The sequence below is a fragment of the Leptonotus elevatus genome, chromosome 5, assembly GCF_054856555.1.
Source record: "Leptonotus elevatus isolate MCC_2025b chromosome 5, RoL_Lele_1.0, whole genome shotgun sequence".
Classification (NCBI taxonomy): domain Eukaryota; kingdom Metazoa; phylum Chordata; class Actinopteri; order Syngnathiformes; family Syngnathidae; genus Leptonotus; species Leptonotus elevatus.
Genome location: NC_141243.1, coordinates 14370726 through 14392428, shown reverse-complemented (window position 1 = coordinate 14392428; position 21703 = coordinate 14370726). Strand labels below are relative to the sequence as shown.

The window sequence follows — 21703 nt, the reverse complement described above, 5'->3', positions numbered from 1 at the left end:
TATGTCTCAAAACGATATTGTGTCAGAAAAGTATGTACAATTTACAAGACAAATATAAAATACGATTTATTACACATGGAAAACCAACAGCATGTGTAGGCTAACGAGTGCATCCAAGCATGAGTTGAAGCTTCAGAAGTTACAACACAAATTATTTGAGACATCTTACAGGAAGTTGTGAGAGCGGTGAAGCATATAAAATGGTAAAAAAAAAAAAAAGTGCAAAATTGCTAATAAATTAAAAGAAGTGGCAGCATGTAAACCCCTATTATGATACAAGGGAGAGGTGGGGAAAAAAAATCACATTTAGAAAGCTCTAAACCTGCTTATCAGGATTACCTTTTTCATCAAGTACCATATTGACAGCTGTATTATTTATTATGGCATCGCTACTTCCTGTGTAACAAGTGTTGTGTAACAAGCACTGATGGTTCAATCTACTTGGTTGTGTGAACTTTTTGTTGAGAAAAAAAAGTTTGAGGTTGACGGAACACTTTCACTTGTGTCAATTGTGGTCAGGAAATGCTTGTTGAATGTTGAAGGCTGCTGCGTCACGTCTCTCACGGAAAGAATGCTAAAAAGAGGGCCATGCCTGAGAATTTCTAGCGTACTATTTTTCTTTTGCAGAGAATGTCAAATTATAGACAAGTGCGAAAGCGTTAAATACATGTGCCATCATTTGCAGCCCTGCAAGAACAATCACAATTCAAGTTTTTAGAGGAAGCTGCACACAAAAAAACACCAAAGAAATAATTTTTTTAAACAGCCCTCTGATAATTCAACACTACTGTTTCTCTTGGTCCCCATATCATCTCTAACACCTCTACATAACCAGCTGGGGGCCCTCGTCGCTGTTCATGACATTGAAGCAGGGTCACCTTGTTTAGTAGGGAATACTACAAAAGACCAGTCACATTCATGTTAAAGCAGGTAACAAGAACCACATAGAACCACAAAACCTAGACATCAGTGGTGCGGATGCTGTCATCATCCAGGCTAAAGGGGAACACGCAGCTTGTGTGAGACTGAGGCTGCGAACGGTGCCTCCGACGGCCGCACGCCACGTCTCCGGATGCCGTGAGGATGCCCAGTCCACTGCTGGGCACACTGGGGCACGGGGCCAGGGTTGAGAGCGAGTTGGAGGAGGAGGATGTGGAGGAAGAGTTGGGGGAGGAAGAGAGTGAGGCCAACGTGGGCACGGTGCTAAAAGCGCTGTCATTGTCCTCCGCATCCAAGATGGATGCCTCATTAGCAGGGATAGGTGTCCACGGCTGCCAGCCCGGTGCCACGGAGCACGACTTGACGAGAGTTGGCCGCAGCTCGACTCGGTGACTTCGACTTGCAGAAGCATTGTGACTTCGATAGAGAGATGAAGCCCTTTTAAATGAAAATCCCTGTAATGAACAAATGACACAAAAAAACACATCACTATGGCTTGTAGAAACTTTCGATTTTCACTTGAGAACACTAGACTCAGCACCGACCCCTCATAAAGGAAAAGGAAGTCAACCCAAAATTTTTCTTTACAATAATATGTTGTATGTGCCCCTACTAGTGTACACATGGCATTCTGAGTAAAATTGCGTTTGTGGAATATGATTAAAAGCCACCCATTTTTAGCCATCTCACGAAGTGTGGACATTTTGCCAACAACAACCAATCACGGCTAAGCTTCAGAAAAATGGTGACCTGTGATTGGACATTACTTGAACCCTGAGCAAGTGTGATGTCATTTTCAGGAGACAGCGAGTAACAAAATGGCCACCTCCTGAGATTTAACTCATTCACAGCCAAAATTCATTTGAACTATTTCTATTAGTTTTCCACTTTTGTTAATAAGAGTATGAAACCCCCCCCCCCCAAAAAAATGTATTGTACATTTAGAACAGATATAAAATTTGTGATTAATCGTGAGTTAATTATTGAAGTCATGTGATTAATTACAATGAAAAGTTTGATTCATCTGACGCGATTTAAAAAAGGAGAAAAGATTATAAAAAAATTAGGGGTGTCAGGCAATTAAAATTTTAATTGTAATTAATCGCATGACTTCACTAGTTAACTCACGATTAATCACACATTTTATATCTGTTCTAAATGTACAATAAAAAAATTCTAGGTTTTCACACTCTTGTTAACAAAAGTGGAAAAAAAATGTTTAACTAATAGAAATAGTTCAAATGAATTTTTGACGTCTATAGCCGTCAATAGCAGTGAATGAGTTAATAATAATAAAATTAAATAAAAAAATGGGTGGGTGTGCAAAAAACATATTATTGTATAGCAAATGTTTGTGTTGACTCTCCCTTTAACAAAGAAGCAAACTTCAATCTAAATAATACTTCTCGTGTTTGTGCTTGGCAGAGGTATTAATCAACAACATATTTGGCAGATATATCAATGTGAACAGGTTGAATGCCATTTCAAAAGTTACATTTATGTTTCCGTCAAATACTACATTTACAGAGTAAATTCCAATCAAATCAAATACGATGTGACAGCTTATTACAAATGTTAGGGAACTGAAAGAATAGCTTCCCATCATAAAAACAAGGTTCTACTACATGTGTAGACAAGAAATTACACACAAACATATAATCAAAGCAATAAATGGAAAAACCCAAGCGTGCGAAAAACAACCTCTTTGGAAAAGGCAATTTGCTGTCGGTGTGGAGAAGAAAGCCATCATTACCTTGCTAGGGCCTCTGAAATCCTGAATTTTCATTTCAATGTCCCTGATCCAGCCATGCATATCCTCCGGAGAGTCTGTCTATGGATCGAAGAAGCCACACGTCACATCATTTAACTTTTAATACAATGTCATGAAAGTTTCAAACCCCTGCTGACACACTATTGGATTTCATTGTTTCGTAAAAACACTACAGGAACTAGTTCTGACTTATTTTACACAAACATTAGAATTACTATTATTATTTAAGTAATAACTCTGAATTTGGAAAAACAAAAGTCATATTGAAGTCATCTTTTGTAAATATTCATTATCCATTCTTCCATTCAGTTGACTTCATGCTGTATCGGACATGCTTCCTTTTTTCTAGCACGAAAACAAATGTGCTTATGCTTGCCATTTCTCTCAGCTGTCCTCCCATGGGAAGGAATCAACAGGATGTTATTGTTGTTATGGTAACAGATGGCTGCGGTTGCTTCACAAAAACAATCCTCGCCCGATCCTAAAAACGGAGTTTGTGCTACACTTCAGCAGCGGAGCATTTCAAGAAAACATCTCAAAACACATAAACACCTGTCTACTTCCTCACAAAATGATGCTGCAGTGGTCGAGACTTCTCACTGACTGATGCCTTATTGTATGAAGGCAATAATGCAAGCCTTAGATACGTTCATTACTGTCCAAACTATGGCTCTAGGGCCATTTTTTGGTCCACAATTTATCCTTCAGCGGCCCGCGACATATACTAAAAATGACATTTAACACGGGCCACAAGGCTAAGTTTTTAGAAAAAGGTGGAGGTGGGAAGAGTGAGAAGGAATGGTGTAAAAAAATAGGTGCCATTACTACTAATAAATTGGTTTATATACTGTAGAGCACAGATGTCTAACTCAAGGCCCGGGGGCCAGCTTAGGCCCACCACATCATTTAATGTAACCCAAGAAGGCAAATCATGTTGCGCAATGTCAAATTCATGTTTGTTGCTCAAACTTTTAATTATAATATCATATAATATAATATTGCAAACATGTTTTATTTACAATCTCCCTTTAAAAATACAGTAATAGTTAAACGCATTTTCTTTTTTTTGACTGGCTTCTAATTCCAGAACTTATTAATATCCATCACTTTGTTGTGTAAACCATATGTAGTATGAGGCAATTATACATTTATATGGGTTCACAGTTGTGATGGCCCTCCGAGGGAAGACATAATTACAATGTGACCCACAGCAATAGCCCTGATTTAGTGCTTTAAATAACAAAAAATACATATAAAATAACAAATAAGGACATTTTCTCTTCAAAACACTCATGAATAAAGATAATTAAATTTTGGAAGCAAAAAGAGTTTCTTTATCCTCAAGTAACTGTTTTAAAAATAGCCAGCTAGCTGTTTACAGTTTGCTCTTGTTTTGGTTCAGTAGGGGTGGATCTATTCTCGTGGGATGCAGCGTCGCCAGCCACCCCAAAATCTTGAAAAATCGGCAACTATTCGCCTTATCAAGAGATAGTTGTTATGTAGCAATTTGTCAAAAATAATTAGAAAATGTAAACAATGTGTTGAAGAACTTTACAGTGGCCCTTGCGTCCTTTCTTGTACGCAGCCCTCAAACGAAAAAGTTCAGACAGCCCTGCCGTCGTCACAATATGAGCCCAGATATTTACCTGTATGTAGAAGGTTCGGGATCCGGTGATGATCTCAAATAGATTGTCTCGCTGCAGGAGCTCACTTATGGAAACAAAATTGTTACACAATATCAAAAATTCTTTCCATATTGGTCTTATTTGTATTCTTGTTTTAATTAACATTCAAGGGAGGAATTTGTCAAGTTTAGCAGTTCACCAAAATGCGACGTGCACATGCAATTAGGTCCAAAACTATTTCAGAAAAACAATTCTTAAATGTTTCTTTTTGGGTCCAGCTCAAAAGTTTTTAGAATTGAACAATACTGTTACTCGACCACGGCATGTTAAAAACTATGACAAAAAGCTGGTTAGTGTGTTTATGGTACAAACACTTGACAAGATGAACGAGAGCGTGATCTGGCTACGCACAATCCTGCATGTGTTTCTAATCAATTACGAGCATATGAAGGCTGGTGAGAGAGCAAGTTGGACTCTGCGGTCACACTGACTCACCCTGATTTGACGAGACATTCGTGAACTTTCTGAATGTCCCTGAGGGGAATGGCTCGCAGGGGCTCTTTGTCCTGATACACGCATGCACAACAGAGGTAAGCAAACCAAGCAGAGCACAGATGAAGCTCCGCGAGAGACGAGCACACGTTCGCTTACCATCTCAGACTTGTAGTAACTGACCGCGTTGTTATCCAGGGTAAAAAAGCGCCTCTTCCAGCTTTTTCTCTGAAACAAACACCCACGTGACACGTCAGTTCAGTTCCTCGTGCATTCAAACACTGCTTAAAAGTAGGCGAGACTCACCACATTGCCTTGTTTGACACAGTACCCGAACCTCAGCACGTCGGGCTTGATGCTTTCATTCTGCAACATTAGGATTACTTTATTACAACAAGCAAGTGTCATCAAAACATCGTCTGTATGCATGTTGTTGGAAAGAGCATGTTGGACTCGTGCATGACCGCCACAGAAACTATTTGCTAACATTCAAATTGTAGTTTTGGGGTTGTGCCACTTTACCAGGATGGGCGTGTGCACCACCACACCGCCGTGGATCTCCGTTTTATATGCCTGCTGCTTCCCCACTCCATAAGCCTCACTGATAACTGCAGACACATTGGATCTTGGAGGTGCGGGACCAGACTTGGGAACCTGAGTAACAAACGATAACAATGGTGTCAATCGCACCTGCACACACAGGGAGTTTAAGACTGTAATGCATGAGACACAACATTAGGTACACATGCCCAATCAAAAGTGGGCTACAGTTGAACATGGTGCAGCACTCACTCATCTGTAAAGTATTGAGGCTTTGGAGCCGGCAGATCCAAGTCCGCTTGGGACAAATGTAAAACTATAGGCAGTCGTTGGACTTCCTCGTCTTTTAGCACTTGTTTAAAGAGGATATGTTAAAATATGTTATATGTGACCTCACTAGTCTAAACATGATATTCTGATTAATATTAATATTACATTTGAGTAAGAGTAATGCAGCAAAATCCAGCCATTTTCATCCATCTCGGGGGCACCGTCCAATCACAGCTCACCTATTTTCTGAAGCTGAGCTGTGATTGGTTGTTACCTGAAACCTGAGCAAATGGGATGTCATTTTCACTTGGCAGCAAGTGGCAAAATGGCCGCCTTCTGATATTGATAAAAACTGTTGGATTTTGCTGTTTAACTCATATTCCACTAACGCAATATTAAGCAGAATACTCTATTTAGACTACTGGGTCTGCAACTGCATAGAACATACTATTGTAAATTTTTTTTAACAATAATTGACTTCCCCCATCACGACTGTTAAAAAAAAAAGACACAAGTGAAGATTTTTTTTTTTACTAATATGTAAGTTAAGAACGTAAATAAACATGATATTGCCTAAACAGCAGTACATAAAACCGTGTTGATGGTGACAGTCTTTCCCTGGAATTGATTGTCTTCAGGAATTTCCCTTCAAGTATCATAAATTAAAAAATTTAAATATTGGTAACCTCAATTCACTAAATTAAAGAAGCAAAGCTCAGCGCAACTGTTCGAGCCCATGAATAAACACATTTTTAAATTAATACTTGTCACAATCTAAATAGACCCCTATTATTATCTTGTGAAGGCATAATTTATGATACAGTATAACTCTTGTATTGGATCATATTAGATTGTGCAGGTTTTCTGCCATGTTAAACAGCCATTAACTCATTCACTGCCATTGACGGCTATAGACGTCAAAAATTCATTTTAGCTATTTCTATTAGTTTAACATTTTCCCCACTTTTGTTAACAAGAGTATGAAAACGTAGATTTTTTTTTATTGTATTAGAACATATATAAATGTTGTGGTTAATCATGAGACTAGTGAAGTCATGCGATTAATTACGATTAAAAATGGCAATCGCCTGACACCCCTAATTTTTAAATAATCTTTTCTTTAAAAAAAAAAGATTATTAAAAATTGGAAAAAATAATTACTATTATTTCATTTATTTATTTAAAAAGAAAAGAAAAGATTATTAAAAATTAGGGGTGTCATGTGATTAAAATGTTTAAACGTAATAATCGCATGACTTCACTAGTTAACTCACGATTAATCACAAATGTTATATCTGTTCTAAATGTTAAAAAAAAAAATCTAGGTTTTCATACTCTTGTTAACAAAAGTGGAAAAAAATGATAAACTAATAGAAATAGTTAAAATTTATTTATGACGTCTATAGCAATAATGGCATTGAATGAGTTAACGAGGTTTAACATGACAAAAATGTCACCACAGGTGAGAGATTAATCCACTCACAGGTTGCATCATTAGAAATAATTACTGCAAAACAAACACAATATGACAAAATGCGATTTCACGGCTTTATTGTTGGTGTCAGGAAGTGAATCTAAACTAGTGTCGTAAGTGTTCGTAGATGTAGAGAGAATTGGCAGAGCAATAGAAAAGCATTCAGTGAGTGGCAGTTGAATGCCTTGTTAATGGCAGAGGTGTCAGGCGAATGGCCAAACTGGTTTGAGCTGATAGAAGAGGCAACTCACGTAACCACTCATTTCAACACAGGCAGGAATGAAGAGCAGACAATATTTTGTCAAGCACAATGATATCATGTGCTAATCTACAACAGGTATTAGCCTTTTAAAACAAGGCAATAATATTGTATCAAAGCACTACTTCTAAAAACTACCTCTACAATTGGAGTTATGTAACTTTTGTATGCATTTGCTTTCCTTTTTTTTTTTTTTTTGAGAGCTCAGTATTGTTCATTCTGTAATTTTACCGATTCGACACGTCATCATCATTGCTCTCTTTTTATTTATTTATTTTCCCCCCCAATTTTTATTTTGTATGTGCGTGTGAGTGTGTACTCATTAGTTCACCTAAAACCTATTAAAAATCCCATACCGTTCACCTAAACCGAAAACTTCAGAATCCAGCAAGAGTCGTTAAGTTGTCAGGAGACCCGAGGAAGGATCAAAGAAAAGAAAGGAAAGTGAAATCCAGCACCGACCAGACATTACCTACTACCCACCGGGTTACCAACCACAGTCTTTCACCAACCCCAGAAACATCTAAATTCCAACAAATTAGGGAGACCTCAAGGAGACCAAAGGAGAGACTGAGGAAAGGAAGGAAGGACAGACGAAGCAGAGTGAGATCCACATTTGCTTTCCTATGTCGTGTACACAAACAGACATCCTGCACTAGCAAACTCAGAACTGTGTGGTGGATATGCTCACCACGTACCCAACTGTGACATCAACAATGATCAGACGAAATTCCAAAAGTCTGAAGATGATCGCTGGAAAATCGTGCCGAGCTCTCATAAGAAATGTGGCGTTTTGGTGCGCGTTAAACTCACGGTGATCTTGCTGGCTCGGTTGAGAGCAGTGACCCAGTCGGTCATGTCTGTCACGTCATTGGCTTGGAGGAAGTACCTTCGGGATACTGCATTGATGACTGCGGAGAAGGAAAAAAAAAAAACATCAATAGCAGTTCCATGCCACGCTACAATCACTGCTTGTGCTTTATCTCAGTTTAGCACATGTATACATTTATAGTGCGTGTGACTATGACTCAGTGTTTCCCTGAGGACTCACCAAAGCAGAACTCTGTCTTTGGCTTCTGCTTCCCTGTCGCTTCATTTACCTGACAGCAGAGCAGACTGAACGTCAATTGTCAAGCAAGCATTATTTTTCTTTTGGAGATCAGGTTTCAATGAAAGCAATACCCAGCGATCAAGTCACATATTGCTAAGTATAATATTTACATTGGTGTCGTTTACTGTCTGTAAGGTGATCCTGTGATTAATGATAAGTGCCTGTAAATAAAATGCATTACAAAAAAAAAAAATCTTCATTTTTTTAAAAATTACTTCTTTAAGGCCTGCTCACTTATAAACTTTTAATAAGGTTTTGCACCCTGTAAAAAGAAGATTAAGATTTAGAAAGCAAAGTAGCACTAAATTTGAGGTTCTATAGTCAGAGACCACAAAACCACCAGTTCCCCTTATAGAAAATGAAGTTTTTGACTTAATACTCACTTATGAACTCGGACGAAAAACAGGAGGTCTTTAATAACTACAATACGGGCTTCAGTTATCAAAACCGTATTTAAATCTGGTCAAGAAAAGCAAAATTGTTAACATATTGCCCATTATTTTACAACTTTAAAACGTGAAATAAGCGATTCTGGACTAAGAAGTTCATATCTCTGACTTAGACTGTCCAGAGACAAGCTGTCAGCACTGAGGCCAGATGTGATTATCTCTGCTCAAGTCAACATCTGGAATTCGTCAGTAACTCTGCTGCAGCCCAACTCTGCATGTGACCGTTAGCTTCAGCTGCAGATAGATCCGACTGTTGCACGGAGGCCATCTCTGTATGCTCACTGGCCACTTATTTAGGTACAGCAGCACACTTACGGGTGGCAAATATTTTGTCGATGAGGCAAAAAAAAAATAATCTGTTCACATAAATAGGTTAAAGTATATAGCAATTTTAGCAACTACAAATGGGAACACAATTCAAATAGATGTATAAACTATGGGGAAAATTAAATTAGCAATCAATTGTTGCATACGACTCTCTCGTTGAATGTTCTTGGGAGTTGTACCGTAGCAGAAGGTGTTCCAAATGCATAGATCTAAACAATAATAAATTAAGCGTAAACCATTAGCATACAGCAATGGTCACTTTTTATCGACACTATCTAAGCTAGAGGTGTGAATTGCCTCGTACCTGGCGATTCGATCCGTATCACGTATCATAGGTCACGATTCGATTAGATACCGATTCATCATGATACGAATATATAAGTCGATTATTGCAATTTTTTTTTACATCAAATTTTTGAAAATACTAATCAGTAGTGATAGACAAATTAAGCTTCATGAAACACTTGTGATATTGTTTGACTCCTCTAGATGGCACTCTTGGTTTAAATGGGCCAGAATTGTGTACAGTAATATCGAGATTTATCGCCGAAACAATTTTTTTTAACACCCCTAATCTAAACACATATGGCTCAAATTAATGATTATATTAATAATCGATTAACCTGTCCATTTTCATCCCCATTGACGATTCCGAACATCCGGGCATTTCTGATATTTCCCCAATGCAATGCAAATGCTTCCTTTATACGTTGACAACAGACAGCGTATTGTATTTTGCCTGTGACGAGCATACAAACCAGGCAGATTGTTCTCGTGGTCAAATGACATTTGATCACATTTTGAAATAAAAAAAAACCTCACAAATCAAATTACAACGATCCGAAGTCCCATGCTTTTCAATGAGCGGAGATCTTCTTTCGCCGAGTTGACCGCCATTTTGACTTGTGATGTCAGCTTGTAATTGTCATTAATTCAAAACATGACTTTGAAAATGTCCCAAAATAAATTAAGATTCAGTTAGTAGTTTATGTAAAAAAAAAGAAAAAGATATAGAATAATAAAATAAATCTGAGAACACTTTTAAACAATTTTAAAGTAAACTCCAAATCTCCAATCGATGAATTGTTGCACCTCGACATTATCTTTCTAAAGGCAGAATGTTTGTTACCGATATTGGCTCTGATTGATTGCACAGGTGTACCTAATTAGGTGACCACTGCGTGTATTTCAAATTCCCGCAGCTGTAGTGAGTGTACGCTAATTGTGTGGTTTACCTTGGAGATGTAAGTTAGTCTCAGGCTGCCAACAAAGCTCGCTCCACTGGGCAGGTTCTGCATGACAAACACACACACACACACACGCCATAGGATCACAGTCCAAGGTTACCCGGGCCCGTATTGGTCACTTCCGTTTGCTGTTTGTACAAGGGTGTTGTGTCATGCGGTGATGCACAAAGCACCTGAGGGTTGTCCATGTACCACAGCAAAGCATTCCCCTGAGTGTCCAGGATGAAGTAGCGCCTCTGGAAGCGGCAGCTGTTCTCTTTCTCTTCGATATCCAGGAAGCCACACACGCGGTTCAGACGGTCCACGTACGGCATGCTGCTGTTATTACATATCACTGGGGCACACACAAACACGCATACACGTGAATTCTACTGGGATGCATGTAAAGAAGAAGACCAGCGGGAGATGCACATATAATAAAAGTCGGCCTCTGTTTCTCACACACGCAAACACACAGGAAGCGAGAAAGCGAGCGTCTCACACTCAGCAGTTTTTCATGTGACGTGCTTGAGGCTGAGCAGCAGCTAAAGCTTGAGGCCCTCCACCAAAGCCAAAAATTACAGAGTGCACTCAAGATCTGCACACATTTCCACTGGCCAGACACCAGGCTGGTGGTGAAGGCGGTAGCGGTGGCGTGGGTGGGTGCGCAGAGATGCTAAAATGTATTTATTAAGACCATGCCATGCCCGTGAATCAGCGAGTCGTTCACCTCTGAAACTTAGACGCTATGTTGAAGATATATCATCACACACACACAGTTTTTAGGACTTATTCAGATAAGTGGCAAGAGTTGATTCTTTACTGTCATACTCCTTTATAGGGGAAGTCAAGTTTAAAAAATTGTTGACAATAAAATCAGCCCCCCATTAGTCTAAACATGTTATTGTGATTAAGATAGCAGGTGTGGGGTATGAACTCATTCACTGCCATTGACAGCTTTAGACGTCAAAAATTCATTTGAACTATTTCTTATTAGCTTAACATATTTTTTCATTTTTGTTAACAAGAGTATGAAAACCTAGATTTTTTGGGGGGGTACATTTAGAACAGATATAAAATGTTTGATTAATCGTGAGTTAACTAGTGAAGTCATGCGATCAATTACGCTTACAAATTTTAATATTTTCTTTTTCTTTTTTTTATATATATTTTTTAATTCTTAATCATCTTTTTTATAAGGAAAAGATTATTAAAAATTAGGGGCGTCAGCCAATTAAAATTTGTAATCGTAATTAATCGCATGATTTTACTAATTAACTCACAATTAATCACAGATTTTATATCTGTTCTAATACAATAAAAAAATCTAGGTTTTCATACTCTTGTTAACAAAAGTAGGAAAAAATGTTAAACTAATAGAAATAGTTCAAATGAATTTTTGACATCTATTGCCGTCAATGGCAGTGAATGAGTTAATTACCATAAGCAGAAATATGACATAACTAAGGGCTCAACTTGCGGCCGTCACATGACCAAACCCAGAAAATAGGTGAGTCTTAATGGTCATTACTTGAGTCCTAAATCACTGTGATGTCATTGCTATTTGACAGCAAGTGGCAAAATGGCCGCCCCCTGACATGGATAAAAGCAGGTGGTTTTCTACTTAAAGGGGAAGTCAACCTAAAAATATTCTTTACAACATGTTCCATGCACCCTCTCTAGTGTAAACATGGCATTCTGATTAATATTGCAAAAAAAACCTGTTTATTTCCCCTTCTAAGGCGGCGGCCATTTTGCCACTTGCTGTCGACTGAAAATTACATCGTAGTTACTCAGGGCTCAGATAACGGCCAATCCCGGTTCACCTGTTTTCTGAGTTTGGTCATGTGACGTTCACAAGCTGAGCTGTGACTGACTGTGAAGTCATTTTCGATTAACAGCAAGTGGCAAAATGGCTGCCCCCGAGATGGATAAAATCAGGTGGATTTTAATACACATTAATCAGAATACTGTGTTTAGACTTTTGGGGGCACATATTATTGTAAAGAACATTTTAGACTTGACTACCTGTTGAAGTCCGCTTGTACGCTGAATGAGAAATTATACACTAATACTTTACACACAATAGGAAAAGAAAAATAACTCAAAGCTTTCTAAACCTTTGTACAAAGAAAATAGAATAATATAAGAAAAGAGAACTATGCTAAAAATATTAATGTTTTCAGTCGTGACAAAAATGTACGGCATCATATTAGTGAGAGCTTATTGTGTCATCCAATGTAATACATCATTTGTTAAAACTGAATTTAGAATGCAGCTCTTGTACTCATGTAATTAAATTGTGCAAACAAATGTACCTTGTGGCCAATTAGTGCACGAGACGCGCAATCAAAAATAAATGGAGCTCCAAAAGAATAATAGTCTTGCTTTAAAACCGGTTAGAAGACACCAAGTATCAACATGGCCATTCAAATGCTGACACGCAATCATGGCCAAGTGGAAGCCTTGTTCATGAATAGCTTATAAATCATGAAAACACGACTTTAGTCATTCTCAGATGACACTCAATACGGCCGATGGCTAAAAGTCCTTGTACAGAAACACAGCCTAAAAAGGAAAATGGCATTGCACTAGTCACACACAAGGACATTGGCACACACGAAACACAAATACACACAAGATTTTAGGATCATAAAACATCTGGTGCAACCATTAAGGGGAAGAACAGGGAAGAAGTTGCGGGATTTTGGGTTAATGCGGGGAACGACACATATATTTCATCTAAACAGTGATAATAGCCACAAACATCTGTTTTATTTAAGGACCTGATCAACCTCTCCTTAGATTTAGTAAGACTACTGACTGGAAGCACATGTGACCTCATCAAAGTCTGGGACTAATCACAACAACGACAGGAAAGCCCAAAAGTGATGCAATGGAGGCAGAGATGCGCTAAAATGCAACTCAATTCTCTTCTTTAAAAAAAAAATGGAGACGATTCGCACTTCATTGAGGCTCAAACGATTAGCACGTTTGTCGGCTAAAGTCAACTTTTTCCTCTACTTTAATTGAGTAATTGCACGTACATTATATGGACAAACTGGAAAATAGCGCGGCGGTCCCCCACTTAACTCAACAAACAACAAAAAGGCTCACACACATTGCATATTTAAATGCAAAACGTGCTTCATGTTTAAAACATCGCTAGCACTCAAGTCAATGTAAAACCCAACTGACACGCTAACGGGAAATTAGCGTCGACTTTGGGAGGGATATTCCTCCAAATAATGAATACTCACACAAACGCTGTGTAAACAGATACGCGCAGATCAGATAACATCATACAAAGGAACAATTTCTTCCCAGTCTGTGAAAAATGAGCAACTTTCTTCTTATCTTCTTGCGTGAACTCTATCGATGCACGGCACCACACTCACCCTAGAAGGGCAACAATCATCCAGTAATTAAATTATTATTTTTTTTAATGCTATTATTTTTAGTATATTTTTGTTTAACTTTCTTTTATATTGTACTTTATATTTTAGTTTTCTTTAACTTCTTTATATTTTACTTTCTTTTCTCATGATCAGAACCGTGGTTACATACGTAACTGTCGTTTACTTTCCTCAAAATTATACAATGGTCCAAGGATATTTTTTTTCTCCCATATCAACATATATGACATAAATAATAATAATAATAAAGATAAGGTAAAATAATATAAGGTTAAAATAAATACGATAAAGAGATAAGGGAGATTGTTTATTCATGGCTTGAATGTGTGCAAAGATGCAAGGCATCAAAGGTGTGGCTGTAGCAGAAAAAAAAAACACACACAAAAGGCCTGAATTTCACTGTTGACTTTTACAAGGTCATTTTTTGAGTGTTCAAGAAAAAAAAAAAGTGTTCAACGTGCAGGGGTGAACGGGCAGGAGGTTACGATGATAGTTTTGAGTAGTTGAATAACTACAAAGTGATTTTAACCTCAATCAAAATAATCGTGATTATTTTTCCATAATCAACCAGCCTTTGTTGTTACTCGAAAAAAGTTTCTATTTGACTGAAACTGATGCCATGTTCAAGAGAGTTTTGAGTTTTCAAACAATATTTGATTAACATAAAATGCATTTTTGTTACAATCGCCGCTCTGTATCAGCAAGGACTCAAAAAGAAGTACTTGTATTCGTACTGAAAAAAAAGTTGGCATCCCTAGCGTCAACATCCAACGTAAGCATGATGATGTTCCTACTTTTACATCCATATGGCTACATATTAGCATTTCGAACATAACTACTTTAAGACCCAATGAATCAACAGCCAACATTTCTTTGAATCCTCTTTTTTTGGGGGCTATACTGCAGATGCTTTTGCTTTGCTCATGTTTGATGAGTAAAAATCACTTGCATTCTTACACACCAAAAGTCATCCAATCATTCCTTTGCTGTGCAAACTTAGGCACAGGAATATAAATGCTGTATGTTTAAAATGATCTAAAATGTTTGCTAAAATGAAGAATTAAGAGTGTGGCAAATAAACAACAAACAATACCTTAGTCATTACATGTGTTAACTTGATTTCCCATGAGACATTAGGTTCGATATGGCACTGATTGGCAAACTAATGATAAAAGATGTGGTGTACCAACAGGAAGTACGAGTTGGGTCATCTGGGCGCGTGCATGCACGACGTGACGATGATGATGTTGATGATGGTGTTAATAGCACTAGTGATGATGATGATGGTGTTGATGATAATGATGATTAAGACTTTTAAGCAGGGACACTTGACACGTGTGTGTCAACCAACGCTAAACACAGACGCACGCGCGCGCGCGCACAGTCACACAAACACACGCTATTGTAAAAGTTCCACTGTGTGGACTCACCCGCTTCGCGGTCTTGTCCCAACACAATCAGCACCCACGACCGCTACGAAGCACACTTGTGACACCAGTAGGCCACCATCACGAAAGCCAACTAGTTTTAAAACAACTTTTGGTGGTCCGGCGTGCACCAGAAGACCCCCTACCCGCCCTGCCTATTTGTTCGCGTGATCGGGATAACAGAAAAGTCGTCTTCTTCGTCGTCTTTCCGGGTTGGACGTTCGTTATTAGAATAAAACCAGCCCCGGATGTGATCCCCCGCCCCCTCCTCCTCCTCCTTATGAGGAACTACAGACAGCGCGACTAAATTGCGCGTTCTTTAACCCCAGCCCTGCGTTTTGCATTTCGACTGGATAATCCGTAGAACCGCAGTCTGCCGTTTTTGTTGTGAGAGGAGCTGACCAAGTGTGCAGAATGTCCGCGCTCGTTTGTTATCTGTTATTGACGCTGCCAAGTAGGTCAAGCACAAACACACTGCAGTGTTTCCCAACCTTTATTAAGCCAAGGCTTGTATTTTACAATGGAAGAAAAGAAAAGGAAAAAAAAATGTAGAAAAAAAAGTGGACGCACAAATATGTACCTTCTGCCACCTAGTGGAAGAGGATTTAATTCTTCTATCTGTCAATATACGTCGAAAAGAATAAATATATATTTGTAGTTATTATTAGGCTATTTTAAATTTTAAAGTAAAGTTTTGAACCAATTAAGTGAAGCAATGTAGTATAATGATTTCCCACATTTCAATAGTTGGAAATCACTGCATTGTAGTATTCTCAATGCAAATGTTCAATAATCTCTTAAATGTTTGGCTGACAGAACATTTCATATAAAGGACACACAGTATCCTACAAATCATAAAAAAATAAAATGATTATAATGAAAATGGTGATAATATTATTGTATTACAAAAAGACTCTTTACCATTAAGCACAGTGATGAAAATGTTTTGTGTTTTTGTCTTTACTACAAAGGTATGAAGGGGGGAAAAAATATGTGGCTAAAGTTGTAGTATAAAGTATCACAAAATATGGCATTTTTTCATTTTGAATTACTAACAGAATAAAGCCATTTCGGGGGATATGGTCACATTGTCTGAACGCCCCTGAAATGTACTTTACATAAAACGTCTGTAATGGTTGAAAGTCGGTTCGGTGAATCCTCTGACATGAAAACAAAACAAATTTGCATAATACACATCCTGTGTGGGGGTTTTTTAACCACTGTAGTGGAGGATAAAGACAAAAATCAGTGTTCATCGCAGGTCTATCGGATTAGTGTCTTCAATAACACTTGGCTCGCTCACATGCTTTAATGATCTTTTATAGAAGTAGATTATAATTTATGTTGTAATAGTTATCCATGCACTAAAGTTACTGAAATCGTATCTTGAAACATGTTACATCCTTAGGCACAAAATTGGGTGATGAAAGCTCAAGTCATGTGATTGCAATTCTCTTAAAGGCAGAGAACACATGGAGGCCCCTTGTCTTGAATGACATATCTGACCATTTGTACACACCTGACGCAGGCCACGCTTCTCCTTTCATAATTACAAGCTATCTCCCATAGCGCTCATCTTTTGCTTAGCCGCAGCGTAGAGCTGTGACTGCCTGTGAAGAGGAAGTGGTGGCACATCATATGACCTGATTAGGGCATCGGATCCACCTCGCTGAGTGATTTCATATCCTGTCACTTCAAGTTTCTGCCACATCCTCAAGTTTCCACAGACTCTTCGTCTTTACGGCATGTCTTTGACTGGCCTATGTCCATATTTATGTCCTCGGGCCTTTCTGCATCGAGAGTAGGGTGGTAAGTGTAGACAAGTATGGTTGTCAATGTACCTTTTATTTACATAAGCTGACATGAAACAAATATAAACAAAGCACTAGACACAGTATGACAGCAATATTGAGGTGGGAAACACGCAATTATTATCAACACAAACATGAGATAAGAATGCTCACATTATCATCCTTTTTGCCTGAAAGTACACGCCACTAAAAATAAGTGACACACCTGCGCCAAGGCTTAAACAGTACTCAACTGAAGATTCTATCATCTTAACTCATTCACTGCCATTGACGGCTATAGACGTCAAAAATTCATTTTAACTTTTTCTATTAGTTTAAAATTGTTCCACTTTTGTTAACAAGAGTATGAAAACCTAGGGGAAAAAATTGTACATTTAGAACAGATGTAAAATTTGTGATTAATCGTGAGTCATGTGATTAATTACGAAAAAAATAATAATCGCCTGACGCCCCTAATTTTTAATAATCTTTTCTTCTTTTTTAAAGAAAAGAAACGTTTATAAAAAATTAGGGGCATCTGGCAATTACATTTTTTAAATCATAATTAATCGCATGACTTCACTAGTTAACTCACGATTAATCACAAATTTTATATCTGTTCTAAATGTACAATATTTTTTTCTAGGTTTGGTGGAAAAAATGTTAAACTAATAGAAATCGTTAAAATGATTTTTTGATGTGTATAGCCGTCAATGGCAGTGAATGAGTTAATAAAACATTTTCAACATTCCTAGGAATTCACAACATCCCAGCACTGTTGAGCTCATTTTAGAACAGACCCATGGACTACTCACGTGGTCCTTGAGGGCTGTGTTCGACATCTCCCTCTTCTAGCACACCTGAATCAAACAATCAAGATCGTTATCAGGCTTCTGCAGAGCTTGCCTATGAACTGATCATTTGATTCAGGTGTGTTGGATGAGGGGAAACATGGAAAACAGGCAGGATGGGGGCCCGATTCTAAATACATCACATCAGCTGCAATCTTGTATACATGTTTGAAATAAAATTATTATTTATTATATATTATTAAATCTGATTTAAAAAGACTGTAGCATCTTTTAAAAAAAATCTACATTTTTCATGTTATGAATGTGCATTGTTACGAAAATCAAATGTGATGGCATTCTGTGTTTAAAATAAAAATCCAACCTTGTTGAGGCTTGGAAGGCTGTCATTAAAAATAACTACTTTTTTAATTTTTTTTATAGAAAACACTCTTCAAATGACTAACCGCAGGAATGCATCCTAACATTGAAGAAGGTGGTAAAAATCTCAGTGGGGCCCTGCAGAAACAGCTTAGGGGTTGGTGGGTGAGGACAATAAACAGTGTTTACACGTGGCTAACGGCTAGGCGCAGGAGCACGGCACTGAGCAGCAGGAGAGGACTGCAGGACGGAGCTCCCGTGCCGCTGTGGTGCTGGTCTCCTTGACTGTGGCTCCTGTGCGGGCCGTTACAGTTGTCGCCATAGCAACACTCCATCTTGGCTCCGGAGTTGCTGCCGTGAGCTTTGTCACAGAAAGCTTTGTAGGTGCACGACTTGAGCACGGTGTCTGAAAGGGAAGTTGCACAAAGTTCATAGGTCAAGAAGGACACTGTCTGGGACACGAGGAAAAAAACGCAGAAATCACGGAACTGCTTAAAATACCTTTAATAATATTTGTATACTATATTATTTTTAATAATGAACTATGTTAGTTTTTGTGGAGACACTGATCATGTTAACTCATTCACTGCCATTGACGGCTATAGACGTCAAAAATTAATTTGAACTATTTCTATTAGTTTAACATTTTTCCACTTTTGGTAACAAGAGTATGAAAACCTAGAAAAAAATGATTGTACATTTTGAACCGATATAAAATTAGAGTTAGAGTTAACTATTGAAGTCATGTGATTAATTAAAATAAAGAAATTTAATTGCCTGACACGATTAAAAAAAAAAAAGATTATGAAGAATCAGGGGAGTCAGGCGATTAATTTTTTTAATCGTAATTAATCGCATGACTTCACTAGTTAACGATTAATCACAATTGTTTTAGCTGTTCAAAATGTAAAAAAAATGTTCCCTAGGTTTTCATACTCTTGTTAACAAAGTGAAAAAAAATTAATTAATAGAAATAGTTACAATTAATTTTTGACGTCTATTGCCGTCAATGGCAGTGAATGAGTTAATGACTCTTCGCAAAAATGAAACAGAAAAATAATAGTATTTCCATAAATGATCATCACTTCAACACCCTTCCTAGGAAATCACCATTTCCTACTGATAACCTATTTTTAGAACAGCCCTGGGAGCTGATCTTTTCACGTGTTGCATGTGCACGTGTGTGTGTTTGAGTATTTACTGACGCGGTCCAGTGATGGTGGCGCAGGCGTCGGCGTACTGCGGGCAGGAGGCGGAGCCTTGTTTGTTGCATTCGTCCTCGCTGGATGCGGCACATGTGTGGCATTTGAGGGCGTCGCCTTTGCAGACAGTACAGGGGAGAACACCTGATTTGAAACCAAGCATGCGCACTCACCAGACACTTCGTTAGATACAATACATGCGCACAATCTTAATGAGATCCTCTATGAAGAATTGTCATATTTTTCAAAGAACTGACCTCATTTGCATCTTATTAAATATCATTAGATAGTGCAAGTGTACCTGCTGAAGTACCCGGTGTATGTTAGTAGGCTAAACTGCACACACACACAGACAAACTCACTAATATTTTGAAATACACAGGAATTAGCAGGAATAAAAGGAACTTAAATGTTGGATAGAGTAGCAGAGTAATGGCGCGTATACATACAATTACTCAAATCGGCAGTGATATTCACATTTAAAATGCAGGCTTGCTGCATATCTAATTAAGTGTTTTCTCAATCAGATGTCACCCAACCACCCTGAGGGCAAACACGTGATTAAGGCATCATTTAGCTGCCTAAATAACAAGCAAGAGCATACTGCTGAGTCATGGCGAAAGAAAAGTACAGCAAACATTCGAGATGAGAAGCTAGTGCCTTGAAAGAGGTCAGCATCTATTGTTTAGACTTGCTCCGGATTCAGGAAAAGTGATGTTAAAAAAAAACAAGATAACATGTTGAAAAATGTAATTATTTACATTGAATTTGTGCTGTTTAAAGGGGAATTCAAGCCAAAAACGTACTTTGCTATTATATGTTCTATGTAACCTCACGAGTATAAACACAGCATTCTGATTAATATCGTGTTTGTAGAATATGAATTAAGTAGCAAAATCCCAGTTTTCATCCATCTCTGGCGGCCGCCATTTTGCCACTTGTTTAGCCATTTTCAAGAGTAGGAAGTTAGTATTTTGTCTATAATTTGATAACTTCATTTATTTTTATGTTGCCACTTGCTGTCGACTGAAAATGACATCACGTGTGTGCTCAGAGCTCAGGTAATTACCAATCGTAGCTCAGTTTGCGAAAGTCACATGCCCAGAAAACAGGTGAACCGTGATTGGTCGTTACCTGAGCTCTGAGCACCTGTGATGTCATTTTCAATGGCCAACAAGTTGCAAAATGTGTTTTTAAAGGTATTAATTGTATATTAACAAAATGACTAAGTTATCAAATTAATTAGACAGAATATTAAACTTTTTACAGCTGAAAATAACGAGTCATGTATCCCTTTTAAATGACATCTCGTCATTAAGGGCTTAGTAATGACTAATCACGGATCACCTGTTTTCTTGGTTTGGTCATGTGACTTTCCCAAAGCGAGCCCTTAAGACACTTTCGTGTCATTTTTCAGTGATGTCACAAAGTATACTTTACATTTTTGTAAATATTGTGTCTTTTCTACACCGAAAAGATGACACTTTGCTACAATAGTCAGTGTACAAAAGGTTCTATATGTGAAACTGAGCAGCACAATGGCCAGGACCATCCAGCAGTTTAACAAGATAGGCCCCACTCAAAAAAGGCCTCACCATTGGTCAACCAAAGACACTTAAGTGCATGTGCTCAAGACCAAGGACATGAATTACTGGAGCTATGTCCTGTGGTCTGATGAGACCAAGATACATTTTCAAGGTGTCAATTGTTTGGCAGCCACCAGGTGAGGACTCCACAGACAAATGCTATAAACAGTTGAAACTTCAAATGATGTTTCTATTGAAATGTTTTTTTTTATTTTTTATATCCATTAGCAACCAAACTAAAGAGCATTGGCGAGACGCACCCCTCAACATGCTTCCCACTACCACAGTGTGATTAAAACTTACTGTGGCCAGCCAGAGAGAGGACCAGCAGCAGGACAAAAGGAGCCTTCATGGCAGCAGACAATGGGTCCCGAGAGTGAGTGGATGAGACGAGGCAATGACACAGAGGGTTTGGGGGGGGGGGGGGGGGTAGATTCAAGTTGGACGCTTTAGACATTGGGAGGCATCTCACGGCATTAAAGTCTAATCTCTCTAATCTTCATTTATGCTGCACAGCCAGAAGCTCGCACTAATTGACTTAACAGAAAAAGCTTTAGCAGTTTTTCTTTTTGTGGACCTAGTGACAGTTTCCAAAGGTGTTGTTCCAAAGAATTCAAGCTTCAGGCAGAA

The 21703-nt window shown here is 38.2% G+C and overlaps 2 protein-coding genes across 3 annotated transcripts; both read right to left on the bottom strand.

Annotated features, from left to right (window-relative positions):
- Positions 1-53: 53 nt before the first annotated feature.
- plekha2 (pleckstrin homology domain containing A2) lies at positions 54-15567 on the bottom strand. The gene is made up of 12 exons (XM_086076008.1): positions 15330-15567; positions 10678-10838; positions 10493-10549; positions 8422-8470; positions 8184-8281; positions 5350-5481; positions 5134-5193; positions 4987-5055; positions 4831-4901; positions 4357-4420; positions 2693-2770; positions 54-1394 (listed from the first exon to the last, which is right to left on the bottom strand). Exons 2-12 carry the CDS (start codon positions 10816-10818, stop codon positions 960-962), a joined length of 1254 nt encoding a protein of 417 aa, XP_085932134.1. The 5' UTR covers positions 10819-10838; positions 15330-15567; the 3' UTR covers positions 54-959.
- Positions 15568-17152: 1585 nt separating this feature from the next.
- Positions 17153-21503, bottom strand: LOC147173817 (uncharacterized). Of its 2 annotated transcripts, none has more exons than XM_086075948.1 (3): positions 21377-21503; positions 19491-19604; positions 17153-18691 (listed from the first exon to the last, which is right to left on the bottom strand). In XM_086075948.1, exons 1-3 carry the CDS (start codon positions 21423-21425, stop codon positions 18471-18473), a joined length of 384 nt encoding a protein of 127 aa, XP_085932074.1. In that variant the 5' UTR covers positions 21426-21503; the 3' UTR covers positions 17153-18470. The 2 variants fall into 2 exon arrangements, with proteins under 2 accessions (XP_085932074.1, XP_085932073.1); XM_086075947.1 differs by having other exon boundaries at positions 19491-19631; positions 21377-21494.
- Positions 21504-21703: the final 200 nt, after the last annotated feature.